The 24,871-nt window shown below is 43.5% G+C and overlaps 1 protein-coding gene across 2 annotated transcripts in view; it reads left to right on the top strand.

Moving 5' to 3' along the window:
• LOC306938787 (growth factor receptor-bound protein 10-like) overlaps nt 1–24,871 on the top strand; it is a 74,777-nt gene that overhangs the window by 7,875 nt on the left and 42,031 nt on the right. For both annotated transcript variants that reach the window (XM_079523100.1, XM_079523101.1), the window contains exons 2-5: nt 1,129–1,240; nt 10,082–10,175; nt 18,132–18,351; nt 19,631–19,754. In XM_079523100.1, coding sequence (XP_079379226.1) covers nt 1,190–1,240; nt 10,082–10,175; nt 18,132–18,351; nt 19,631–19,754 — 489 coding nt within the window. In that variant the 5' untranslated portion in view covers nt 1,129–1,189. The remainder of the gene's footprint in view (nt 1–1,128; nt 1,241–10,081; nt 10,176–18,131; nt 18,352–19,630; nt 19,755–24,871) is intronic.

Below are 24,871 nucleotides of genomic sequence, written 5' to 3'. Positions count from 1 at the left end.
AAAGGTTTTGGCACATTTTTTTCAAAATGAAATGCACCCCTATATATGCCCTCCTATATTCAGCTTTTAGTGTAGATTACGCCAATACACAGGTTCATGTATTTTTTTTATTTGCAGTGAAATCTCCATAGGGCGATTTTAGGTCGCTTCATATAAGAACCGACCACCCCGGCCTTTCTGTCAGCGGAGTGGCTGTGCGTCGTTAATGATGTCCATTCATATTTGATACAGCCAGTTTCTGGAGAAAATTTAATTAATGTGGCCGCAAAAGCCTTGAAACTACATATGAAGGCAATGTCGCTGCTAATATACGTCACGCCCAGCTGTCAACACATTGCGTTCCTGAGATTCCTCGTTGACGTAAGCTCAGCTGGTGGTGACTCGACTCGTACTAACGACGAAAAATTAAATATCAATAAAATAAAAATAAAAATGAACGTAATTAACATTCAGTTTATGTTGTGCGACGGGCAGATGCAGCCACCCGCCTACCCGGAAATGTAGTCTCTGGGTTGTTTGACTCATTTCTAACGCTTATTTTGTTACTCTTCGGGTATATTTGTACATTTCCACCTTCCGTCGATGCTTCATATCCATATGCGTGAAAAGGCTGGGGTGATCGGTTAATTTTTCAAACACAGTTCTTAAACTTCCCCTATGGAGATTACAATGCAAATAAAAAGTACACTAACCTGGGGACTGACGCCCTCTACTGACAGTGACGTCAGGACTTTGGTGCTCTATAGTAAACATTAAATACTTTTTTAGTATAAACATCGGGACATCGGATTAAATCAACACTGATGTCCGGGCATCGGCACCCAAAATGACAGATACATCCATATATGGAGCCTGGGCAGGTGGCCCTGTCCAGGCCCGGGCAGAGGACTTTTGTGGCGGTTGTGGACAACCGTGGGTCCGACCGACTCAACACTACACTCCCTGTGAGGGTGTGGAACACATGTGTCGAATTTGAAGTCGTGGGGCGTGCATTACAGACATGCACACGTACAGACATACAGAGAGACGTGGTGCATTTATAGATATTGATTGTATTATGTTATATTATTATAATTTGTATGAACTATGATGCACGATTATGCTTAGCAGTATGGGTTGTGTGTGCAGGGCTGTGGTGAGCAGATCCGGTCGATGTGAGTCTCCACAGAGGGAACGTTGAACAGACACCATGGCCTTGGCTGGATGCCCTGACTACTTCCTCCTTCACCCCAACTACCAGGTATTATTTATTATACACACACACTGTCCCTCTAAACATCACTGTGTGTGAGTGTGAGTGTGCAAGCGTGCAGAAGTGTGCATTTATGCTTGTGGACGTGCAAGTGTGTTTGCACGTCAGAAATCTGATGTCTCCCCTGGAGCCAAACTTGTGAAAATAGCAGATCTACAAGCTCACAACGCATTGCTTCGTGCCAAGTTTTGTGAGCTTGTAGATGGTTCTACTTAAACATTTTGTTCTCTAATTTATGGATTCATTTTTCTTTCATTTTTTCATGACGTTACTGAAAAAAGTTATTGAAGTTTGGTTTAAAGGGATATTTCACTTTAAAAAAAAAATGTGGTCATTTTATCATCTACTCAGGCTCATGTGAACACCCCGGGCACTTTTTAAGTTGCTTCAGTCAGTATTTAGATATTTGATATTCATTTGAACTGCCCCACCCCCTTCCTATACAAACCCATTATAACTTAAAACTCCATTTTAACCATGATAGATTCATCAAAAACACCTACACTTTTTTCTGTTGACTGATTTTTGTCCTAATACGTGAGGGGACAGTGGTTTGTCATTTACTGTTTTCATTTATTTTTAATATTATTTTGGAAAAGAACCCTGCAGCTTCAGCTGCAGCTCCTTCTCACAAAATCAAAAATAATTATTAAAAATAAATGAACACAGTAAATGACAAACCACGGCCCCTCACGTATTAGAAGGACATTATCGGTCAACAGAAAATAGGTTGGGTGTTTTCGATGAATCTATCATGGTTAAAATGGAGTTTTAAGTTATAATGGGTTTGTATATGGGGGCGGGGCAGCTAAAATGAATATCAAATATCTAAATACTGAATCAAGCAACTTAAAAACTGTCTGTGGTGTTCACATAAGCCTGAGTAGATGATGAAATGACCAATAGTTTTTTTTAAAGTGTATTTTATGGGGACGTTTTTTTTTTTTTTATGTTTTGAAATAATAATAATTAAAACGCACTATTTGCACCACACCATGACTGTTGCTTGTCCATATCTGACTGACAGCTACCATGCCAGCCCCTGGCATGCATTCTGTAGTGTAGACACTGTAGCCATAGTGATGTTCAGCTGATGTGTGTGTTAACATAGCTGCTATGCTTCTGACACTGCATTTACTAGACCCATTCACTGGTTGAGTCTTCTCTAGAGAGAACTCCACCTACATGTTGGATTTTTAATGGCCTTAGCCAGGTGAAAAATGGCGCCTCTGTCACAACAGACCCAGTTCCATAGTCCAACTGTTGGAGAATGAGGCCTTTGTTTTCCAGTACAGCTCTCTCTCTCCATGTCTGACTCACCGGGACCTAAAGAATTTGGCTGGACAGTGTTGTCGTTCACGGAGGTCTATAAATAGAGCAGGAAACAAACAATGAAAACAACAACAGACCTTAAGAGCGTGGGATTGTCGCCTCGTGACACACTCAATTGCTCATGCAGTGACCGACGGGCGGTGGGAGTGATGCATTAATTCTCTTAGCAGAGGTGGAAGAATGCAGCACCTGCCCCCAAGAGGGCTGAGCCCTCGATGGGCTGACATTAAGTTGGATTGGTTCAGGTTAGATTCCAGGAAAGGGGCTTTGCACCAGTAAGACTGCAGTGAATGGCAAATTGACTCCTCCCTCCGAGTGGTCAGAGACGTTTGAGAGAGAACTTTGATAGTTAGTGCAAGGGAGCGAACTGGCTTACTGCATTGCTGTGGGTGTTGGATAAAGCTGTCCAGTTGACATGACCCAGCATGAAACAAACATGCACGCACACACGCATGCAACATGGTGTCTCTTTCTGGGTAGTGACTGTAGGTTTTAGTGTGTAGATAAGGAGCAAATGAGACCTCTTTTCTGCATACTTACATAACTCTATACATAACACTGGGCATGTTTGGGAATCTGGGCTGTGCTCCAGGCGTGCGTGCGTGCGTGCGTGCGTGCGTGCGTGCGTGCGTGCGTGCGTGTGCGCGTGTGTGTGCGGTGCGGGGCGTGTGCGTGCGCTGGATCTGAGCCACAGATGTCTCAGAGCATGGAGCCAGCAACAGTCCAGAGCTGTTCTCTATAGTATAGTATGTGTGTGTGTAAGGACCACTCATTAACCACAGGCCAGAGACTAGCATAGTCTCAACAAGAATTCTGAATTTTTACCACTTAAGCCCTATTTTTTTTATACTTCGTCGGTGTGTGTCACACTGAGAAAACTGCCGATCTACAAGTTTACATTGCGTCCATGTGGTGCGTGTAGATCACAACGTTTGACAATGTTCGCAACTTCGAATATAAGGACATAGCATAAAACCTCATCTGCACTGCCAGCGATGCGAGCGAGCGAGCGAACTTGGAGTGAACGAGGACATCTCATTAAAATACATGTTTTTCAATGAGACTGTCCTGACGTACCACGGGCGTACACGTGCTGTGTAGCGACATAGTCTCTATTTGAGCGAGGTTTTGCAGGCCCAAACACTTTTATTGGTTGAGATACACACTACTATTTATTGGGTTTTTTTATTCGTTCAGGCTACGACGCAAGTCTCGCAACGGTATGGCCAACGCACCATATCAGGACAGTCTTTTGCGCAATATTGCCGTCGGAAGACTCACTCCTTGCTTGTGTAGAGTTCTGCATCAAACTTAATCAAACAGTAAAATCCTGAGTGTTAATTTTGAGAGTACAGATGTATTACGGGTGCATTTACAAATGTGTAAATTAACACTGAGGAATTTGATGAGTAACTAGAAAAAGTGCCCCTCAGGGCACAGGTCTCCACCAGGGCAGGTCAGGTTGTGGCCTCCTGGTGGCGCTATAATAGGCCAATGTGAAAAGGGTTCCATTTCTTCTTATGCCTTGAATGGCAATTGGATGATTTGAGGCATTTTGTTAAAATGTGTTTTGCAAAAATCCACCTGTTGGTGGCGCTATAACAGGCCAATGTGAAAAGGTGGGATATATTCCTCAGCCTAGTAGGAACGTCTGTGAAAGATTTCACGTAAATTGTACGCTGCGTTCATGATTTGAGGCTTTTTGTTGAAATCGGGCCAATCCTGCAAATTTTGAAAGCCACTGTTAGCCAATCAGGATGGAATATGCAATATCGGACAGATCTGTCTTGATCACATGACTATAGAGATACTGTGTAATGATTTGCGGGATTTTTGGACAAAATATGGAGGAGTAATATCAAAAAATGTGGGGCAGAGGTTCATCGTTGGCATCCAGGGAGTGTGTGTGCAAAGTTTGGCATCGACCGGGTTAACTGTCCCGGAGATTAGCTGTACACACACACACACACACACACACACACACACACACACACACACACACACACGGACGGAGTGCAAAACATACTCTCTCCCCATGCCTTCGGCCTGGTGGAGACAATAAGCTAGCTCTGCTGTAGTTCATTAAGAACTTTTAACCCAGTGTCCCTATTTTGGGCATTTCATCAGATCTTGCTGCAATTTGTTGTGATCTTGTAGATTGACCATGTTTTTGTCTTAATGAAGTATAAAAGATGGCTTTAGGTTTTAATTTAGTCTTTATCATGTAGATTCGTTCATGAATACCTTTTTTTTCCCCCCCAACTCGAAATGTGGGCTATTCCTTGCACTTTATGCGCTGGAGGTCAGAGGTCACCATGGAGATGAGCACAATACTCAGTCTTGTGCTTTCGAGGAACTGAAAAGTATTTGATGCTGTGAAAAAAAGAGAAAGTGTGTTGACACGCCTCCATGTCATAGATCTCTGTCTAGGCTAAACTTAGTGCTTAGGGAGTCAGTGTGTACACACCATATCCTTATTCTGGGATGTTTACTTTAAGGGCATGTGTCATGTAACTGACTGATAAGATAAAATATTGAATGTTTACATACACACGGTTAAAGCTGCAATCTGAAACCTATTGCAATGAATATAGAATGAAAGATTATGTATTTATTTTGCAGGCCTTTTTCTTAGTCTTTAATTAATGCATTAAGGCATACAATGTAGAAAGACGGGAAACGGCAAATGGCTTGCCTGGCCGGAAAATGTATCCAGGGACTCGCTGGCAGTGGCACTAGAGTCCATGTAGGCTAGTGCGCCCTAGCCATTCGGCTATCAGTCGCCCCGTGAAACAAATATGTTTGTGTAATGCATTTGTCTGCTAATCTAACATTTTTCTTTTTCTTCACATAGTTAGATTTCTTACATGGAGTTACTTGCTTTCTGAAAAGTTAATGATGGCAGACACAGAAAACATATTCAGTTCCCGACCCTCTACCATATTGCCGAATTTTGTGGAAAACGACAGCACAGAATATGCCAAAGCTGCAAAGAATGGCAGAAGAGGGTCTTCGTCTCTTCGGGCTTGACCCCTAATAATAATAATAATAAAAACAAAAACAACAATACCCATAATAACCATTCTTCCACAATTCCTCCCCACTGGTTGACAAGTATTACTGCCTGATGGGGGCACGGTGGCACAGTCGGTAGTGCAGTCGCCTCACATCTAGAAGGTCCTGGTTTCGATTCCTATTGGGGACGCTGTGGGTGCTGGCGGCGTTCTCTCCTCTGCGTCATCAGTGCCCATACCCGAGGCGGGGTTGGCGAAAGGGCCTTTCTGTGTGGAGTTTGCATGTTCTCCCCGTGTCCCCTAGGGTAGGTACCCTCACAAAAACATGCAGTAATACTGGTCTCTAAACTGCCTCCCCCTGGCCAGCAGGGCGCCTGGTGGAGGGGAAAGGAACTTGTTGGAATAACGTGTTCCTTCCACGTGCTAAACCAGGGAAACTCCCCCCTGTCAGGTGTAAAGGAGCAACTTGGACACTCATGCATGAAGGAGGCATGAGTTGTAGTCCGTTGCCCTCCCCAGGTTGGCGGAGGGTGTGTAGAGCCCAGGATCACATAGATACACAGGGGTGAAAAATGGGTTACAAAATCGTGGGATAAAAAAATAATATTATTATCTTGGGAGCCACGGGTAAAACATTCTGCTTAGGACTTGAAACTTATGGATTGCAGCTTTAAATAACTACTTTACACTTTAGTGTAAAGTATGAAGAGGCCCTAAATTCAGTTTACAATAGTTAACCTGAAAGTGGTTTTCATTCTTTTATGGCAAATTTATAGGTTTTCCTATTGTTTTCCTCCCATTCCATTCAGCTGAAACCTACAGACTCCACTTTTCTCCTTCGGTCCACATGCTCCCTACAGCCAAGTTGCCCTTCCTTGCAAAGCCTTTGGCTTCTTCTCAGAGCTATAAATCTTCCTCTGACTGTGTGTGTGCGTTTGTGTGCACGTGTATGTAGACACGCGCACGGCGGGACTTCTATTCCTTCAATTCCTGGAAGCCGTGCTTCCGCGTTCTTCTTTTTCCAGGAAAAGTGTGGATTGAAAATTTGTTTTGCTTTATACCTCTCTCTCTCTCTCTCTCCACTGCAGTGCTCTTGCCCTCAGGCTGCTTTGTGTGTGTGTGTGTGTGTGTGTGTGTGTGTGTGTGTGTGTGTGTGTGTGTGTGTGTGTGTGTGTGTGTGTGTGTGTGTGTGTGTGTGTGTGTGTGTGTGTGTGTGTGTGTGTGTGTGTGTGTGTGTGTGTGTGTGTGTGTGTGTGTGTGTGTGTGTGTGTGTGTGTGTGTGTGTGTGTGTGTGTGTGTGTGTGCGCGCACTCACTCACTCACTCACTCACTCACTCACTCACACACACACACACACACACAATGTATGCATGTGTGTTCCTGCATGCGTGCAGGAATGATGGATCTTTGTGGAGACATGCAGGTGGTATACTGTCTGTCAAAAGATCTATTATGTGTCAGCAGGTCAATATTCCACACCTTCAGAGTTGTTCCTGGAAAGCAGCCATGCCTACTTCATGTCAAAGGAACATTCCTATTATCTTCACCAATTTTCAACCTATCTTCATATAATTGTCTCCACCAGGCCGAAGGCATGGGGAGAGAGTATGTTTTGCACTCCGTCCGTGTGTGTGTGTGTGTGTCCGTCCTTCCTTCTGTTACCAGCTAATCTCCGGCACCGTTAACCCGGTCGATGCCAAACTTTGCACACACACTCCCTGGATGCCAACGATGAACCTCTGCCCCGCATTTTCCAGAACGGCCTGTTATAGCGCCACCATGAGGCAGCTTCTCACATTTTTACCTAAAACCGCACCGATCTGCGTGAAACGTTGCATGCACACTCCCTAGAGGCCAAGGACAAACCTTTGACCTGCATTTTCCGCATCTGCCTTTTATAGCGCCACCAGGAGGCCGACTTTTGTAAAACACATTTTTTGATATTACTCCTCCAGATTCTGTCCAAAAATCTCACAAATCGTTACACAGTATCTCTATGGTCGTGTGCTCAAGTCGGATCTGTCCGATATTTCATATTCCATCCTAATTGGCTATAATTGGCTTTCACAGTTTGCAAGATTGCCCCGTTTTGAACAAAAGCCTCAAATCATGAACGCAGCATGCAATTTACAGCATGCAATTTACGTGAAATCTTTCACACATTTTCTTCACATTGGCCTGTTATAGTGCCACCAACAGGTTGATTTTTGCAAAACACATTTTTGGAACAAAATGCCTCAAATCATCCAATTGCCATCAAAGGCAAACATGTTTATATTACTCCTAAACATTTTGCCAAACATCTCACACAGTCCTATCCTCCTGGTGGAGACCTGTGCCCAGAAGGGCACTTTTTATAGTTATATATCGTTTGTGCCTCAGAGGAGGGCTGTGGACCCTTCAGAAACCCACCTACCAGTGACATCATTGTTTTTTTTAATCACAAGAACAGTAGCTTCCGGCTTAGCATGCTAACTGTCCAGGAATAGAAAGCCTGCTGTTTCTATTGGCTTGGATTCCCCATCGATGATGTCACTGGTAGGCAGGCTTCTGAACTGTTGCTTTTTGGAAAATGTTCACCTTTAATGACATAACCAAATTAGGGATGCCAGGTCGAACGTATAGTTAAGACTAGGGATGCACCGATGTGGAAATTCTTGGCCGATACCGAAAAAACAATCTAGCCGATAGCCGATAGTCACAGATGCCGATGTTTGTATACTGTATTTTTCCAAATGGTAGCCCGGGCTGTTAATATGCAAAATCGATTTGGACCCCGTCGTTTATAAGGATAATTTATTTTTGCACCGGTCTGCACCGGGCCATTATTTGGTTACAGTTCCTGTCGAGCATGTTTTTTAGTGCAAAATTAAAAGGTATGATAAACATACATATCAGGCAAAGTCTTTAGTCTTTTTGATTTAATATTGAGAATATGGGAGCTTATAGGCAGCTCCTGCTGCTTCATTGATTTGACCTAGATTCAGACTGTGATTATTTTGGTAGCACAGCTGTGTAAAATTCTAATATTATAAAGATTTTAAAAGGCTGTCATATACTCTGAATATATTCTTTCAAATGAGGTTTGGCCTTATAGATCAAAAATACATGTGCTCCGTTTTTTAATGAATACATTTGCAACTATTTGAATAAAGGTTGTACACATCAGTGAAATTAACCGCTGGGAAAATCCCTAATAGAGAGGCTGCATGGCTAACAGGGCTTAGTGCTTACCCTACCATCTCTCTCCTTTCTCTGACTCTGACTTATCCACCCATGAAAAATTGAAAATATAAATTTCATGGAGTATAGGCCATTTGGAATTATAACAATCTATTGAAGATTGGCTGAGTATAGCACAAGTTTGATCTCAACTTTTTTGCGCAACGGGCCATTGCACTGAGGTGGTGGCGGTGTTTTACCTATACTTGTGAGGACCTCTGCTTGGATTCATGGTGAGTGCGCACCGAAAATACTCAAAATAAGCTCACAATGCGCTGCATGTGGACGCAACACTATAGATTCACGGGATGACAATAAACATTTCACAGAATATATACCACTTTGAATTAAAACAATCTGTTGTGCATATAGGCGGAGTATGGCACAACGTTGACCGAGCTGACGCACCCCCCAACGCCCAGTATTGTATTTATTTGTCCCAAAATGATTTATATATATATATATAATCCGTTAATCACACAATTAAAGACCGTTGATCGTTTGCAGCTGGCATTATAATTATCTCGCGCTGCGCAAGGGTACTATAGCGCCCACACCCACACCGTCACTAACTTGTGGATTATAGTTTGGTAAAATAAAAAACTAAAGAAAAAAAGTCTGTCCTGTCTTGAGTTGAAACGGTGCCCGCTGCCTGTGTGTGAGCCTGTGAGGGGAGGGGAGGGGAGGGGGGAGGAGGAATACCACTGCACTCAGTGCACTGAGCGACATACATCTCCGTACACAGGTGTATTACCGGATTTGGCTGCAGAGCAGAACATCGGCTACTGCCATCGGTGAAAGTCAAGTCTTTTACCGATGCGCCGATGTCAGTTAACAAGGCAAATATCGGCCCCTACCGATTGTCGGCCGATACATCGGTGCACCCCTAGTTAAGACCATAGATAAAATAGATGCCTCATTGGCCGCTGCAGTTCATTGGAGTGATGTGTGTTGAAGGGGGGCGGAAGAATTTACACTGGGAGAGGAAGTGTGGAAGGCATGTTACGTCCCGCTGTCACTCAAGTGATTACTGGCCAATCACAGTGCATCTTTTCCGGGACTTACAGACCCGAACATGCGCTCGGTGACGCATGCTCATGCTTCCGCGGGGCTTCGCAAGGAATCTCGAAAAGTTTTACCCTCCCTTGAGCACATACGTATGCTCCAGAGCCGGAAAGGGCGTCTACGTTTATACGTCTATGGTTAAGACCGTCACACAGTCTCAGCAGGTATTTACATTACATTTCTTTGTATTTGACAGGAAACTGTGGACAGGACTTCCTCTCACAGACCAGAGGAGCTGATTGTGCCACGCTTTCAGCACTCAGCCAGGGGCAACTCTCCACATCACCATGGTAACTTCTCTTCTCTTCTCTTCTCTTCTTTCTTTTTATGTTTTGCTGCTCCCCGTCCTGTCTGCATCTTACCTCTTAATGTTCAGTTGATGCAAGATTTATTGCAAATGCAATGCATTGTTGCAAATGCACACACACACACACACACACACACACAGACACAGACACAGACAGACAGACACTTTCCTCATACAGATATTCCATACATTGCTCCATAATGTATACTAAACCGTCTGGTGGCACACATGCCGATCTTCCTCTCTTCCTAGAACTCCCTCTCCTCTGTCCCGGTCTCTCAATCTCCCACTCGCCCTCTGTCTTGCTCTCTCTGCTGTCCAGATGGAGAATTTAGAGACAAACGTTTTAGTGTTTTCTCTGCCACTCTGTCCTCTCTCTCTGCACAGTCAGTCAGTAGGCATATTCGCGGAAAGCACTTGGCTTCCAGTTGGAAAACTCACAGGCCTTTTCAGAATTAATTCCAATGTCTGCCTTTCTTCCCGGGGGTATGGATCTTCTTGAGGCGATGGCTGGTCAAGCTTGTGTGAGAGTGTGTCATACATATATAGGTGGTTATTCTGAACACAGTGACTGGAGACCTCTAGACTTGCTAAACTGGACATAAGTTGTCTCTGTACCACGTTTTTCTGTCAACACAAATCTCATTGCCAAAAATAGACGACCTACAAGCTCACAATGCATTGCAATGGTTGTGATGCGTTGTGGAGCTTGTAATTCGTCTATTTTTGGCTAATGTTCCCCCCAGAATATGGATGCTGGAGTTCAAGGATACCGTCATATAATGAAAATAGCTGATCTATAAGTGTAGATCTCTAGGCCATGTGTAGAACTTGACTATAGAGGGAAAATAATCTATTCTGCAAATAACCGCCATCCGATTGAATATTGCCTGGCCTTAATATTCCTCACGTGGACAACTGATAATGATATATCTTTTTAAAATACTGCTGGAACGTTAGCCTATTGGTTCACCGATCTGAGTATTCTATCAATAAATCTATGCATAATGAACAATCTATCACCAGTGAATATAAGCATGAATTTACATCTTATCACCTGATTGAATGGATATTTACAGACCATAAATAGGTGAATATGAGGCAGATGCGTACAGTCAATGGCTGGGTTTCCCAAACGCATATGGTGTAAGACTTGCACCGCACATGCTCAGATGCCCTCATAGGCCGCACACAGAAGCCTGTGAACATAGACATTTCGTGCATAGATGTGCCACGCAATGGTAGGCCTCAGGCCTGGTATGGTAGGCCTCAGGTCTACCATTCTGAAATTTAATTTAATAATATTTGGACTGCTGGACAGCCGACAGTAGGCTCTATTTACTCTTAAAAAATATATATATATATATACATAAATATAATATATTTATGATGTGTGTGTGTGTGTGTGTGTGTGTGTGTGTGTGTGTGTGTGTGTGTGTGTGTGTGTGTGTGTGTGTGTGTGTGTGTGTGTGTGTGTGTGGTGTGTGTGTGTGTATATATTTTTTTTAAGAGTAAAGAGAACCTACTGTCAGCTGTATGGTAGATACTGTCACACCTACCATTGCGTGGCACATCTATGCATGAAATGTCTATGTTCACAGGCTTCTGTGTGCGGCCTATGAGGGCATCTGAGCATGTGCGGCACTACAAGTCTTACACCATATGCGTTTGGGAAACCCAGCCAATGTCTGATCAGCCAGCCTACAACACTAGTCATCTGGATAATATATGTAGTGTAGTCTATCAGCAGTGAATATAATGATACAGACTCTCAATATTGGAACAGTGAACAACAGTTATATCACTTAAGTGATATTTCTTTGTTAAAATAAGTGATAAATGGCTCTATATTTAGACTGTAATCATTGCTATAGTGTTTGGTAACATTAGTTCCATCTCTCCACCTCTTTAACAGAAAATACGTTTTCAGTTTGAGATACCAATTTCATCCAAACAGGAGGGAGGACCCATACAGGAAAAGGATAAACAAGGGAATTGTTGAAACAAAGAAATAAGTAGCCCGTTTATGACATTCTACCACAACACACAAACTGCATAGTGTGCCGTACCTGAAACAAAACAAAATCTGCTATGATCATTTTTTGTAATTGTTTATGCATGTATATTTTTGTGTATTATATACATATTTATTTTATTTTTTATTTTTTATCCAGACTGTTTTCCAACTATCCTTGGGATTGTGGGTGGGGGGAGGGTGAGATGGGGGATTGAGTTTTATTTTTCACTTTGTCTGTGCCTCGGCACATCATAGAGGAGGATGGTAGGCATTCATCAGGAAGGATGCCCTCCACCTTTCTCATCAGTCCCTTACGCGAGACCGCAACCACCTCCAGATTGTCCAGTTTAACTCCAACCATGGCGCTAGCCATCTACATGTACACCAGTGCAAGAGCAACATTCCAGATCAGTATAGGCTATGTAGAGTTCCTTTGCACACTTGATGCGCATTCATGCCTCCTGCCTTTGTTTACGATTGGCTGCAGACCTTTTGAAATGCTCTCTTAGCTGTGTGTGTGTGTGTGTGTGTGTGTGTGTGTGTGTGTGTGTGTGTGTGTGTGTGTGTGTGTGTGTGTGTGTGTGTGTGTGTGTGTGTGTGTGTGTGTGTGTGTGTGTGTGTGTGTGTGTGTGTGTGTGTGTGTGTGTGTGTGTGTGTGTGTGTGTGTGTGTGTGTGTGTGTGTGTGTGTGTGTGTGTGTGTGGTCAGCCTATTGATGACTCCAGTGAAAAAACGCGGTCGGTGTCAAAGTCAGCCTGCTACGGTTTCATTCTGACTCTGCACTATAGAGGTGTCTCACAACTGCTTTCCAGGCAGACATACTGTGTATTTAAACCCTCCGTGGAGCTCAGGTTGCTTGACCTTCCCATGCCTGTCCCTCATTGACGACCCAGTGAAACGTGTTCAGCTACTTACTGTGGTGGGTGCTGCTGCATGATGCACATCGCCACAATAATCAACAGGCTGTTGTCCCACGCAGTGGCCAGAGTGGAACTGGATTCAGTGTTACAGTATCCCATAAAATGTTACTGTGGGGCCAGTGCAGTCCTCTACTGAGACTGAGGACATAACACGACATAACTCGACGATGAGTACTATCGCCGAAGTCCGTGACAGGAATTAGGTTTGTGTGCAGCTGATTTCGCAAACCGCTGCCAAATCAGTGCCAAATTTTGTGTGCTTGCCAATTTTCAAATCGGCCTCATGATGGCATTCTACAAGCCCTGTTCTTTTTTTTTACTCTCTCACTTCTCCCTTTTATAGTCATTATGTCAGTTAACCCTACCCACACATTTCTGTGTTGCCACTGCTACTGTGCACCTTTTTATTGTGTGGATTGTGCCAGTTCATCTGCAAATATTTTGATTATTCGAACCAGAAGGAATTACTAATCCTTTCCTGTATGGACTGTGCTCAGCACAGATACACAAATGGTACAGAGCAGACATTAAGAAAGATACGCACGCACTCACTCACTCACTCACTCACTCACTCACTCATCTCCAGTTCCGGTTTGTTCTCTTCTTCTGTTTGTTCAGTTGCTGTTCTCTCACATTTTTCATTCAATTTGAGCTTCAGCAGTTAATAAAACTCATCAATTTAATCAATTATAAAATATAATTGATTTTAAACACATCAATTGAACATTAAACACATCAATTGAACAATGTTCAAAAATAGCTCAAATATATTCGATCTACAAGCTGTGTGATGCTGTGACCGTTGTCGGCCATGAACAAAACTTGTTTAGATTAAAAACGGGAGGTGGATGGAGGCGGCCATCTTACTTCCGGTTCATTTCAGTTTTTTCTTTTTTTTTAATCAATCGCCTAGCAAACGATAGGCATTTATGTTGCATACGAGCGTGATCTAACTTAATCAAAATAAACCCTTGGCAGGGAAGGTGTTTTAATCACCGTCCCTAAAGTGGTAATCAGTCTATTCAATGTTCTATTATTTTCACGTATCCGATTAATCATAAACGTAAAAGAAAATAATTGATCATTTCAGCCCTAAAAACTCCACTTTCTTCCATGATTCAGTCTGCGTTCTCTCTCTCTCTCGAGCTCTGTCTCCTCCCTCTGTCTTTCTCTCTGTTATTTCAACCTCTGTCCTTATGTGCTCTGTCATTCTTCCTAAATGCTTGACAACCAACCCTGCCCTGCACATGACCCCCTCACCATCACATGACGCCCTGACGGGGGGGGTGGGTGGTGTGTGTGTGTGTGTGTGTGTGTGTGCACGCGTGTCCATGTTTTGAGTTCGCTAGGAATGGGCAATTATGTCTATCAGGATGAGCACTATTTTATTTATAAAAAAAGATGTCCGGAAATATAAGTACAATTGCAGATCTCGTGTTTTTTAGAAATGGTTGTCGTTAGCCAGTATCTCTCTGTTTACTCCTAGTTTGCTCCTGTGTTCTTTGGCTCGGATGACTCTCTTACATCAGTTTTTATCTGCATTGGTGTAACCGGCACCAATGTGAAGCAGTTTTGTTTATGTAGAGATAACGGCAAACCGGAAATGGTGAGAATCGCTAGGAAGTATAAAATAGTTCTCCTGTGGGTGTTTGTTTGTGTATATAGAAATATTGCTTTCCAAGCATAATCACAAGTTACTGCAGCATTGGTGAGACCAGCACCCAGTGGTGGTAAAAGCACTACAAATGTTTTACTTCAATAGAAGTATCAATACTGTAATGTAGAAATACAAGTAAAAGTCTGTAATTCTAAATTTACTTGGGTAAAAGTACAAAAGTATTGACATACAAATACTTAAAATTGTATTAATTTTTGAAACAATTTACAACATAACAAACAGATAAGATGGAAAAAAACAAAACAAAACGCACACAAAACGAAAAGAAGTCGACATTTGCAGATCCAAACTTCCATACTACTTCACATAGTCCCAGGCATTTTCCTTTGTTCCTTATTCTCCCATACCCTTCGTCTTTATGTTCGGCCTTGAATATTGTCCATTTCAACCATTTATCATCCATTTGATCTTCCTGCAGTCTCAAATGATGTGTCAGTTTCTCCATGAGATATATTTCTTCAATCATCTCTTCCCATTGTCCCTGTGTTGGAGGTTCCATCTGCCCCCATTTCCTTGTGATATAGCTTTCTTTCCTGCTGCCAATACATTTTTTTTATACCAGATATCTATCCTCTCCTTGTATCTTTCCCGCCATCAAGTTTCCTAAATACAAAACTTTGCATAGATAGATCCTCAATTTTCAGGCTTTTCAGTCGGGAGTGGTCAGTTTGCACACTGATTGCGCCCAGACCACAGCATATTGAATTTCCGAATGACCAAAGAGCACTCTCAGACCGTATTTCTGAACCCTGAACACTTGGCACGTGTCTTTTCAGTGTTTCACCACCCTGTACCACACACTGTACTGGTTTCTTTCCAGTGTACAACAATGTCAGGAATTCTGTATGACATACACACACACACACACACACACACACACACACACACACACACACACACACACACACACACACACACACACACACACTACACTTCATTTCATTCGTAACATACATTCCACGGCTTACCTTGGCTTTTATTGTTTAACTTTTTAACCTCGGCCACAAAAATGCCCAAGCACTGACCCTACTGTAACCTAACCCCATTTCTAAGCATAATCCAACACCTCACCCTAAAATGACCCCACTTTTTATTGATGCATGGTGTGACGTCTCTGTTGTGCCAGTGATTGGAGGCTGATAGCATATTGAGCATCAACCCCTGCAGGTCCCCTGACCCCATTGAGAACCAGTGTCCTTGCTTGGTGCAGGAGATGAAAGTGCAAATCAGAGATTTAAATACCCAGCTTTCCTAATGTAGTGTTAGAGGGCCACTACACGAGGACGTCGCGGGCTGTTCCCCGCCTAAGTTTGTGAACGATATAAAACTTTACTGCGTCTACATTGCGGTTATGTTAATTATGTTTGCCTTACACACGAGACCGGTAAACTGCTCCGTTTTCAAGATAAAGATGCAGTACACATGGCTGGCCTGTAGATGGCCACCAAAAAAAAGAAAAAGCTTATTCTAAAAGTAGGCTATATGAAAGCGTTGGTATTTCACACAGGTGTTGCCAAATAACTAATTATCTTGATCAGATGCGCATATGTGTCATATCAATTTAATGAGCAGAGCAGTGCTGCTTCTCTCTCTGAGTCTGCACACACTGACTGACCAGCTAAAGTGTATGCCTACTAAACCATAATATATGACAAACCTTGGAATAATTCTTCTGAAAACAGCAGCAAGCACAAAGTAAGTGTGAGAGAGAGAGAGAGAGAGAGAGAGAGAGTGTGAGAGAGAGAGAGAGAGAGAGAGAGAGAGAGAGAGAGAGAGAGAGAGCGTGCGCACCCCTTCTATTTTTTAACACGCAGCATCTCTCTCTCTCTCTCTCTCTCTCTGTGACTGTGACTGCGTCTGACACAGACGCGGTCAATAATATATAGCATAAATAATGGGCCAAATATAACACTTTCCCTCTATCTGTGATCAGCTCCTCACACACAACTCCTCTCTCGTGCATGCCTGCTCAATCTCAGCAACTGTTTGCGTGTGTGCGGGCTGCAGATCGGCTATTTTTGGAGAAGAGATTTATACACATTATGTGCAAATATAAAATAAGTATGTGATACTTATATGTAAGTGGTTATGGTGAAATAAACCATTAACACTGGTTAGTTTGCAGGGGGCGAGGGGACTATGACATCACCGTTTCAGCAAATTAGGCGGCATTCGCTGTACACACGGAGACGTGAAAGTCGCGTCTCCAAACTTTCCCACTCTGGAAGGTAGTTTCAAAATTAGCCGTTAAAGTCCCCCAAAACGCCGTCTCCGTGTGACAAAAAGGGCAGATCGGCTAATTACTTGCCCCAGAAACACCGAAATCGTCCTCGTCTGTACAGGCCCTTAATGTATTGTAGACTGTCTTAATATACCCAATGATGCTTATCGTTGCTGTCGGGCAGAAACCTTGTATCTCCATATTGGTGACATCTAGTGGGTATTTGCAGCTCTGTAATATGCCCACCTTTTTAATTTCTTTTATTTTTTTATTTTTTTTAAATGTTTTTTTTTGTGGCTTTCGCCTTTATTTTATATTTTTTATGGAGGGACAGACAGTAGGCTGACAGGAAATGGGGAGAGAGATGGGGGAGTGACATGCAGTAAAGGCCGTCTGGACCGGGAGTCGAACCCGCGGCACACTGCCAGACTGGATTACCAGCCAAGGTGCCTGGACCACTGAGCCATGGCCCAGGCCCCTTTTTCATTTCTGACTGACTGTCCTTGTCTCTTTCTTCCTTCCTACCCATCTTATTCTTGACATTTTGTCTTCCTCCTCCTCCTCTCATATCCACGGGTCCATTTGGTTCCATTTGAACACTCAGAGTTACAGACCTGTTATGGTCATTCAGGGCTATCTATTTATGCGTTTCTGGTAATATTCACCCCAGTCAACTCATTTTGTATATCCGTGGCAAAAATGGAATGTTGACAAAAATGTCCACCACAACACAAGCCAACATGGCGACGACCCCTGCTTACAGTTGGGTGCCACCGATATTGTCCCTTATCATTTGACCCATTTAGGCCTGACCTCAAAATAAAAAAAAAATCCTTCTAAATCCTCCAGTTTCTGAAATAAATATTTTCACGATTTTTCAAAAATAGCAGACCTACAAGCTCGTAGCGCGCCACTCGGTGGCGCGCTATGAGCTTGTAGATCTGCTATTTTTCAATAGCTAAATTATAACAATGTTTAAAACACAAAGGGGTTCCCGCCCAAAATGGGTTAACTGTCCTTTTGCGCAGATCACGCAAAACTCAGCAAAAAGAAAAGGACAATATCGATGGCCTCCAACTGTATATCTGTCTCTCTCTCCTCTAGATGATGACGTGGATCTGGAGCAGCTGGTGAACGAGATGAATTCGTCCATGGAGAGCGTGCACTCCAGCTGCAGCACGCGGTCCGACGCGCCGCTGCTCCTGCACAGCAACGGCCACGTGCACGCTCCCCACCACCACCACGTGCATGCTCCCCACCCTGGGCGCAGCCAGCAGGCCCCCTCCCGGGAGAGGCTGCGGCGCTCTCAGCCCATGCACATCAGGTAGAACGCAATGTTCCAATCACCTTGCATTTCTTCTCAACGAGGCCCTACTGAGCCAGCCTGACCCTAACATGTATCACCATTTTAGACCCGAAAACCCTAGGGAAAATGATGGCGCAGTGAAAGAACGGACATATAATGGTTGGCGAAATAGCAACTTCACATGTTCAGTTGTTCATAAAACATGCTCAGTTCTGCACAAAATAGGCTAAAGTTAAATCCCAGACCTCATTGTCATGCATGCATCTCTCTCTAATGTTCTCTCTCTCCCTGACGTTCTCGCTTACTGCTGCTGCCTGTGATTTATATTCCGTTCTTCAACGGTGGCGCACCGAACACAGCAGCAGAATGGGCAGATCTATAAACCCAAAATGTGCTCATCTTGTATTCGGGCAGATCTGTTATGTTCGGTGCACGGCGCGACAGACCGACACCTCCATGCTTCAGGCTGGTCTGCTTGTCTGAGTTAACCTGACTCCGCCAGATGGGGCAGCAGAGTACACTGGGTTCCCCCCTCCTGCTCCCATCTGGGAACTCTCAGGCAGACTTGATGCCCGGCCACAAAACGGCCTGGCCAATCAGCAGCAGCTAGAAGCTAGAAGCTGCTGCTAGAAGCTGCTAGAAGCTGCTGCTGATTGGCCAGGCCGTTTTGTGGATATGTTTGTGACTTCATCCCAACAACCAGTCTGCTAGTAGGTTACATACGGGTGGTTTTCCCTCCCACGTGCCGTGGCAAATTTGTCATGGAGGTTTTGCCATTTCTTACCACTGTGTTTATGGTCACTCGGAGAGGAAATACAGCTGGACCACATCACCACATTCTCTATTTATGAAAGAAATAAAATATTTAAGGTGCTTTTATTTTATTTCTTTAGTTATAGAGGGCAAGTATACTGTTTTAAAGCATATTTGTCTCATTAGCCAGGGATCCTTTTAAAGACTATCGCTGCTTTCACTGCTGGCAGAATCAATCAATCAATCAATCAATCAATCAGAAATAAGACTAAATATATCACCAATCGCACACAATGGTCAGTGAAAATAATATAAAAGTTAAAAAGCACCTTTAATCTTGGGGTCCTGGACTGGTAAAGCACCTTCATCTGTGTTCCTTTGGTTGTGTGTGCATGTATGGCCCTATGTACGCGCGAAAGCACACATGCACACACATTCGCACATGCACGCACATTCGCGCACGCATGTTATCCCTCTTGAAATCTTGATTTTTTTTCTGTGACATGGCTATAGCCTGTGTGTGTGTGTTTGTCCCCCTCTGCAGGCGATTGCAGGAAGAGCAGCAGATGCGTCCCTCCTCTCTCCCAGCCATCCCCAACCCGTTCCCTGAGCTCTGCAGCCCTGCAGGCTCCCCCGTCCTCAGCCCCATCCTGGCCAATGACAACCATGTAAGTCACAGTAAACTTATATTACATAATTGCCTGATCGCCACAAATTTGAGATAATCACAATTATGTTGCCATAATCGTCATAAATGTATATTTCATGCTGTGGACACCTGATGAAGCACGTTGGATGTAGTTGGTAGTATTTGACCATCGAATGAGTTAAAATGCTCGAAAACCACCCATGTGATATTTTCCTATATATTCCTTGTTCTGTCTGTTGTTCTTACTTGAACTTCATTGCGAGAGCTCTGTGTGTTTATATGTGTGTGGTGTGCTTAAATCAGCTGACTGGCCTGTTATGTACTGTGTGTGTGTGTGTGTGTGTGTGTGTGTGTGTGTGTGTGTGTGTGTACCTTGGCTGTAGTGAGAGCCTTTCCCTCGATTACACAACAGTTCACCCTGGGTTATCTGACTATGTTATTGTGGAAGGGTGGTTATCAATCTCCCAGGCAGAAGCGTGCACACGCACACGCACACATACATATACACACACACACACACACACACACACACACACACCGGTGGCGGCAGTTGTGTTTTGTTGTTTAAGGAGGTGAGTGGTGTCTTCAGGATGTGTGTGTGTGTGTGTGGAGGGCAGAGTTCCGGAGCTCAGCTGGGAATGTCTGCTTTTCAGAGCTCTCTGAACCCTCTGCATCCGCCCACAACCCCCCTCCCTCTCTGACAAGACAGACACTCGTTTCCCGTTCACACGCTGTCCCCTCTCCCTCAGAGTGTCACAACATCCAAGTCCTGCCTGCGTGTGTGTGTGTGTGTGTGTGTGTGTGTGTGTGTAATGTACATACCAGGGGTCTCCAAATAATTTTCCTCAAGGGCCATATTTTGAGTAGGGTACCAGGCTGGGGGCCGAGTCCGTGCGCGCAAAAAATGTGGGTTTTTACTTTTTCATTCATTAATTAAGCTTAGAATAGATGTCGAACAGTGGTTTTCATCCAGTGGTCCGGGGACCACCAGTGGTCCTTGAGGGGGTTCCAGGTGGTCCCCAGCTAAATGATGGTGAGTTGGTAACCAAATGCACCCTTATAAAACTCTTGAGAGTGTAAAATTAATTTATTTTCAGGGCAAGACCCCATTTGAAAATATATAATAAAATTGAAATTCTTCCAGGGGCTACAAGGGGGCTCCTCGCGGGCCGCAAATTAATGTACATCTACATGGCCCTCATGCGTGGCCCTCATGCGTGGCCCTCATGCGTACGTCCCACCGCCAACCCGACTGTTATTCCTCTATATAATGGAGATCTCTGTATCCGTCAGTGCTTGTACCTTTTATGTGCATATATGGAGACCTAGTCTCTATCTATTAGTCCCTTTTATGCCCATTTATGGAGAATTCCGGAAGTCACCAGCATACACCCGTACATTATATGGGCCATTTTGATTGTGCCTGATGCCATGACGATACATTGGGGGGTTAGACAATACACGTGGGCGTAGCTGCATTGGGAACTCCTTATAAGGTCATGGTGACATAAGCGTGATAACTTGGTGGAGGATGTATACAGGTGATGGCATAAGGTCAAGAAATTAATTTGACTTCATGAGTTGGGCCAGTCAGGGCTAAGTCAGGGCCTTAGCATCGACGAGGAGTTGATACAGTATTAGCAACATACTGCTGGACTGCCATTGACTGTGCTACCATCATAAGAACATTGAGAATGTACTGTGGGTCTATAGACCCAGTGCAGTGGCTTTGAGCATTAGTTGTCAACAGTGATTTGCAGAGGTGCTGGTTGATAAAATGTTTCACTGGACGGAGCACCTGAAAGAAACACTGGTGACATCCTCCGGTGATGCCATTGCAGTCGGACACAACTTGTACTCCTTTGGAGGGTACCTTTACGGCTACGGGAAAGAAAGAGTGGGGAAGAAAGTGCACACCTTCAACACAGTGTCTTTACGTTAGATGAGATTGCCTCTAGTCAGTGACAAATGGAAGAGGAGGGAACGTTGTATAATAGGGAACCACATGAATGACACCAACAAGGACACAAGCACAATGATCTGGTCTTTAATTGTGAGCGGAACAGGCACTCGACCACCTGATTCCTCATTTCACTCTGCCACCATCATTGGGACAAACAGAGTTACAATTAATGCGTGACATCGTGATATCATGAAGTGATAATTTAAGAACTTTTAATGCCTAATGCTTAAAAAATAGAGGGGAAAAGAAGCACCGTTACCATTATTATCAACAAACGATACTATAAAAACTGGTCAAACATTGGCCAATTTGTCAAATAATGAAGAGACAAAAATAGCTGATCTTGTAGATCAGCTATTTTCACAATATTTATCTGCGGAACTGATCAGGTCAAACTAAATATAATGGCCCAAGGGGTCCCTGTAGTGAAATAATCTACAAGCTCACAGCGCATGGCGACTTGAGACTTGTAGATCGGCTATTTCACGAAAGTTTGGAAAAATGGACATTTTTGTTTGTTTTTTTCCCAAAAAACACGACATGCCCAAAAAGAGGGAGGCCAGGTTGCAACTGGTCGAACTTTAGCTCTTCCTTCCCCCTGTCCAGGGAATGTTCCTGTCCTCGTCAGAGATGTTCTCAGGATGCCCGCCCTGAACAATAAGTTATTTTAGATGACCCTTTACACACACACACACACACACACACACACACACACACACACACACACACACACACACACACACACACTCCTTTGTGCAAACTGCAAAGTCGCAGTCTGACTCTTGAACATGTGAGATGATGTCAAGGAAATGCATAAATAATGCTTTGTCTCCCCTTGTGTGTGTGTGTGTGTGTGTGTGTGTGTGTGTGTGTGTGTGTGTGTGTGTGTGTGTGTGTGTGTGTGTGTGTGTGTGTGTGTGTGTGTGTGTGTGTGTGTGTGTGTGTGTGTGTGTGTGTGTGTGTGTGTGTGTGTGTGTGTGTGTGTGTGTGTGTGTGTGTGTGTGTGTGTGTGTGTGTGTGTGTGTGTGTGTGTGTGTGTGTGTGTGTGTGTGTGTGTGTGTGTGTGTGTGTGTGTGTCTAAAAGCAAGTTGGCAGGGGGTTGCATCACGTCTCTTTTCCAAATGTCCCAAGAAGTCAAATTATTGTTATGTCTGAAGCCTTGTCTGACCAGAAATGGAATAATCAATTAATCAACTACAGTAATAACCGGTTTAGTGATGTAGTTTGTAAATATGTCCAACATTTAACAAAAGGTGAATACTCTTCATTTGGTCCTAGTTATAAAAATGGAAATGTATGTATTTGTCTGTTTGGTTTCGGATAGCTTATACACGCACTTAACAGCATTTTACTCTTTATTACCTTTTTCTTCCCACGGCACATGCTACAGTAGCAAGCTTTGGACATACCATAATTCAGTAAACTCACAGACGAACTGCAACGGCGCCTGTCCTAATTAGTGTTGTTACTTGTTAGGAACATACCATGAGGCTGACTGGCCTCCACTCACTGCACCGTGGGCTTAAGAGGCTGGACAATATATGGATATTATATTGATATACGAGGGATTTTGGATATATTAATACTGTGCAAAAGTGTGTTCTTTTCCTGGTTTTAATCACTTTAGCGATATTTATACTTTCAAGCTTCTACAAGCTCACAGCTTGTAGATCAGCTATTTTTTTATGCAGGGTTATCAGACCAATAGATTTATTCAATTTAAAAAACCTATTAGAACTTTTTTTTTTGTCTATTCGTTGATATTTAAGAAATAAAGAAATTATATATATGTATTAACAGTTTCTCAATTATTTGATAATTATGAGCGAGATCAGGGAGAAATGGTGGATTTAACTGCTTTAGCAGACAGTTTGAGCATCCGATGGAGTTAAGTGGTTTTGTCTACTTTTCATTGGTTCAATATTTATTTAACCAACACACAGACACTGATTTATGCACAAAAATAAATCAAAAACTTCAAAAATGGATTTAGGTGGTTTCCTCCCGACAGCAGCGTATGTTTGCGGTTGATTGCCCGACCATAGTGTGTACTACAGTATGTAGGGTTTCTCTAGGCTTCACCCGTGTCTCCTGCATTGGGAAACTGCGGAATTCCCAACTCCACACGCCTCTGCTATACAAGCTTCATCTGAATGCGTGTAGACGCACCACACACTTAATATGCTGTAATGGTCCAAAACGCCCCGTGGTCAGTCTAGCGCCTGATTAGATGAAACCAGTAGGCGATCAAATCAGATCTGAGATGTATAAGCTTTCATTGAATCAGGGACAGACTGGCTGCGTCTTTGTGTTCAGCCCCAGGCCTCTGTGGCTCGGCTTGCATGCCATGTTGTGTAATGTCTCACATGAGTTAGAAGACGTGAGGTGGTGCAAGGACTAAGGACGAGCTGTGTGTGTGTGTGTGCGTGCGTGCGTGCGTGCGTGCAACTGAGACTTTCAACCTCAACCAACTCTCAAGGACCACCAGTTTCATATGCATCAGGCCATGAACCCCTATTTGATGATTGATTTAATTTTAAATTTTTATCTTTGGCACCTCAGTGTACACTGTAAAATCCTCAGTGTTAATTTAAACCTGGAAGTGCACAAATGGAACGTAATGCACCTTCAGTTACAGACCCATACGTGTCCATATTTGGTTCCTGCTGTAACTATCGATCATTTAGCTGCGGACCCCCTGGAACCCCCCCAAGGACGCCCAGGGGTCCCCAGACGCCACGTAGAGAACCAGTCACTTAAACCAGGGGTGGGCAACTTTGACGATGGAAAGGGCCACTATATTTCCACACTCACTCCAGAGGGCCACATTGCATATTACTGTCGTAGCAAAAATAGCCGATCTATAAGCTCAAAACGCGTCGCAGTGTGATGCGTTTTGAGCTTGTAGATCAGCTATTTTTGCTATATTTTAATTGAAATCCTGATTTATTTATTTTTGAATTGGAATCCTTTATTTAATTTCAGAATGCATTTAGTTATACCGTATGTTAACTTTATGAACTAAATACAAATGCATTGGACATAAAAAAGACATTTTAATACTAGTAATTAGCTGAAATCAATAATATATTAGTATTCAGATATTAACCTGCGGGTCCCATTAAGTGACACGTGTGGCCCCCGGGCCGCCAGTTGCCCATGTATGACTTAAC

The sequence above is a fragment of the Electrona antarctica genome, assembly GCF_951216825.1.
Source record: "Electrona antarctica genome assembly, chromosome: 15".
NCBI lineage: Eukaryota > Metazoa > Chordata > Actinopteri > Myctophiformes > Myctophidae > Electrona > Electrona antarctica.
This window is presented reverse-complemented; position numbering and strand designations above follow the sequence as displayed.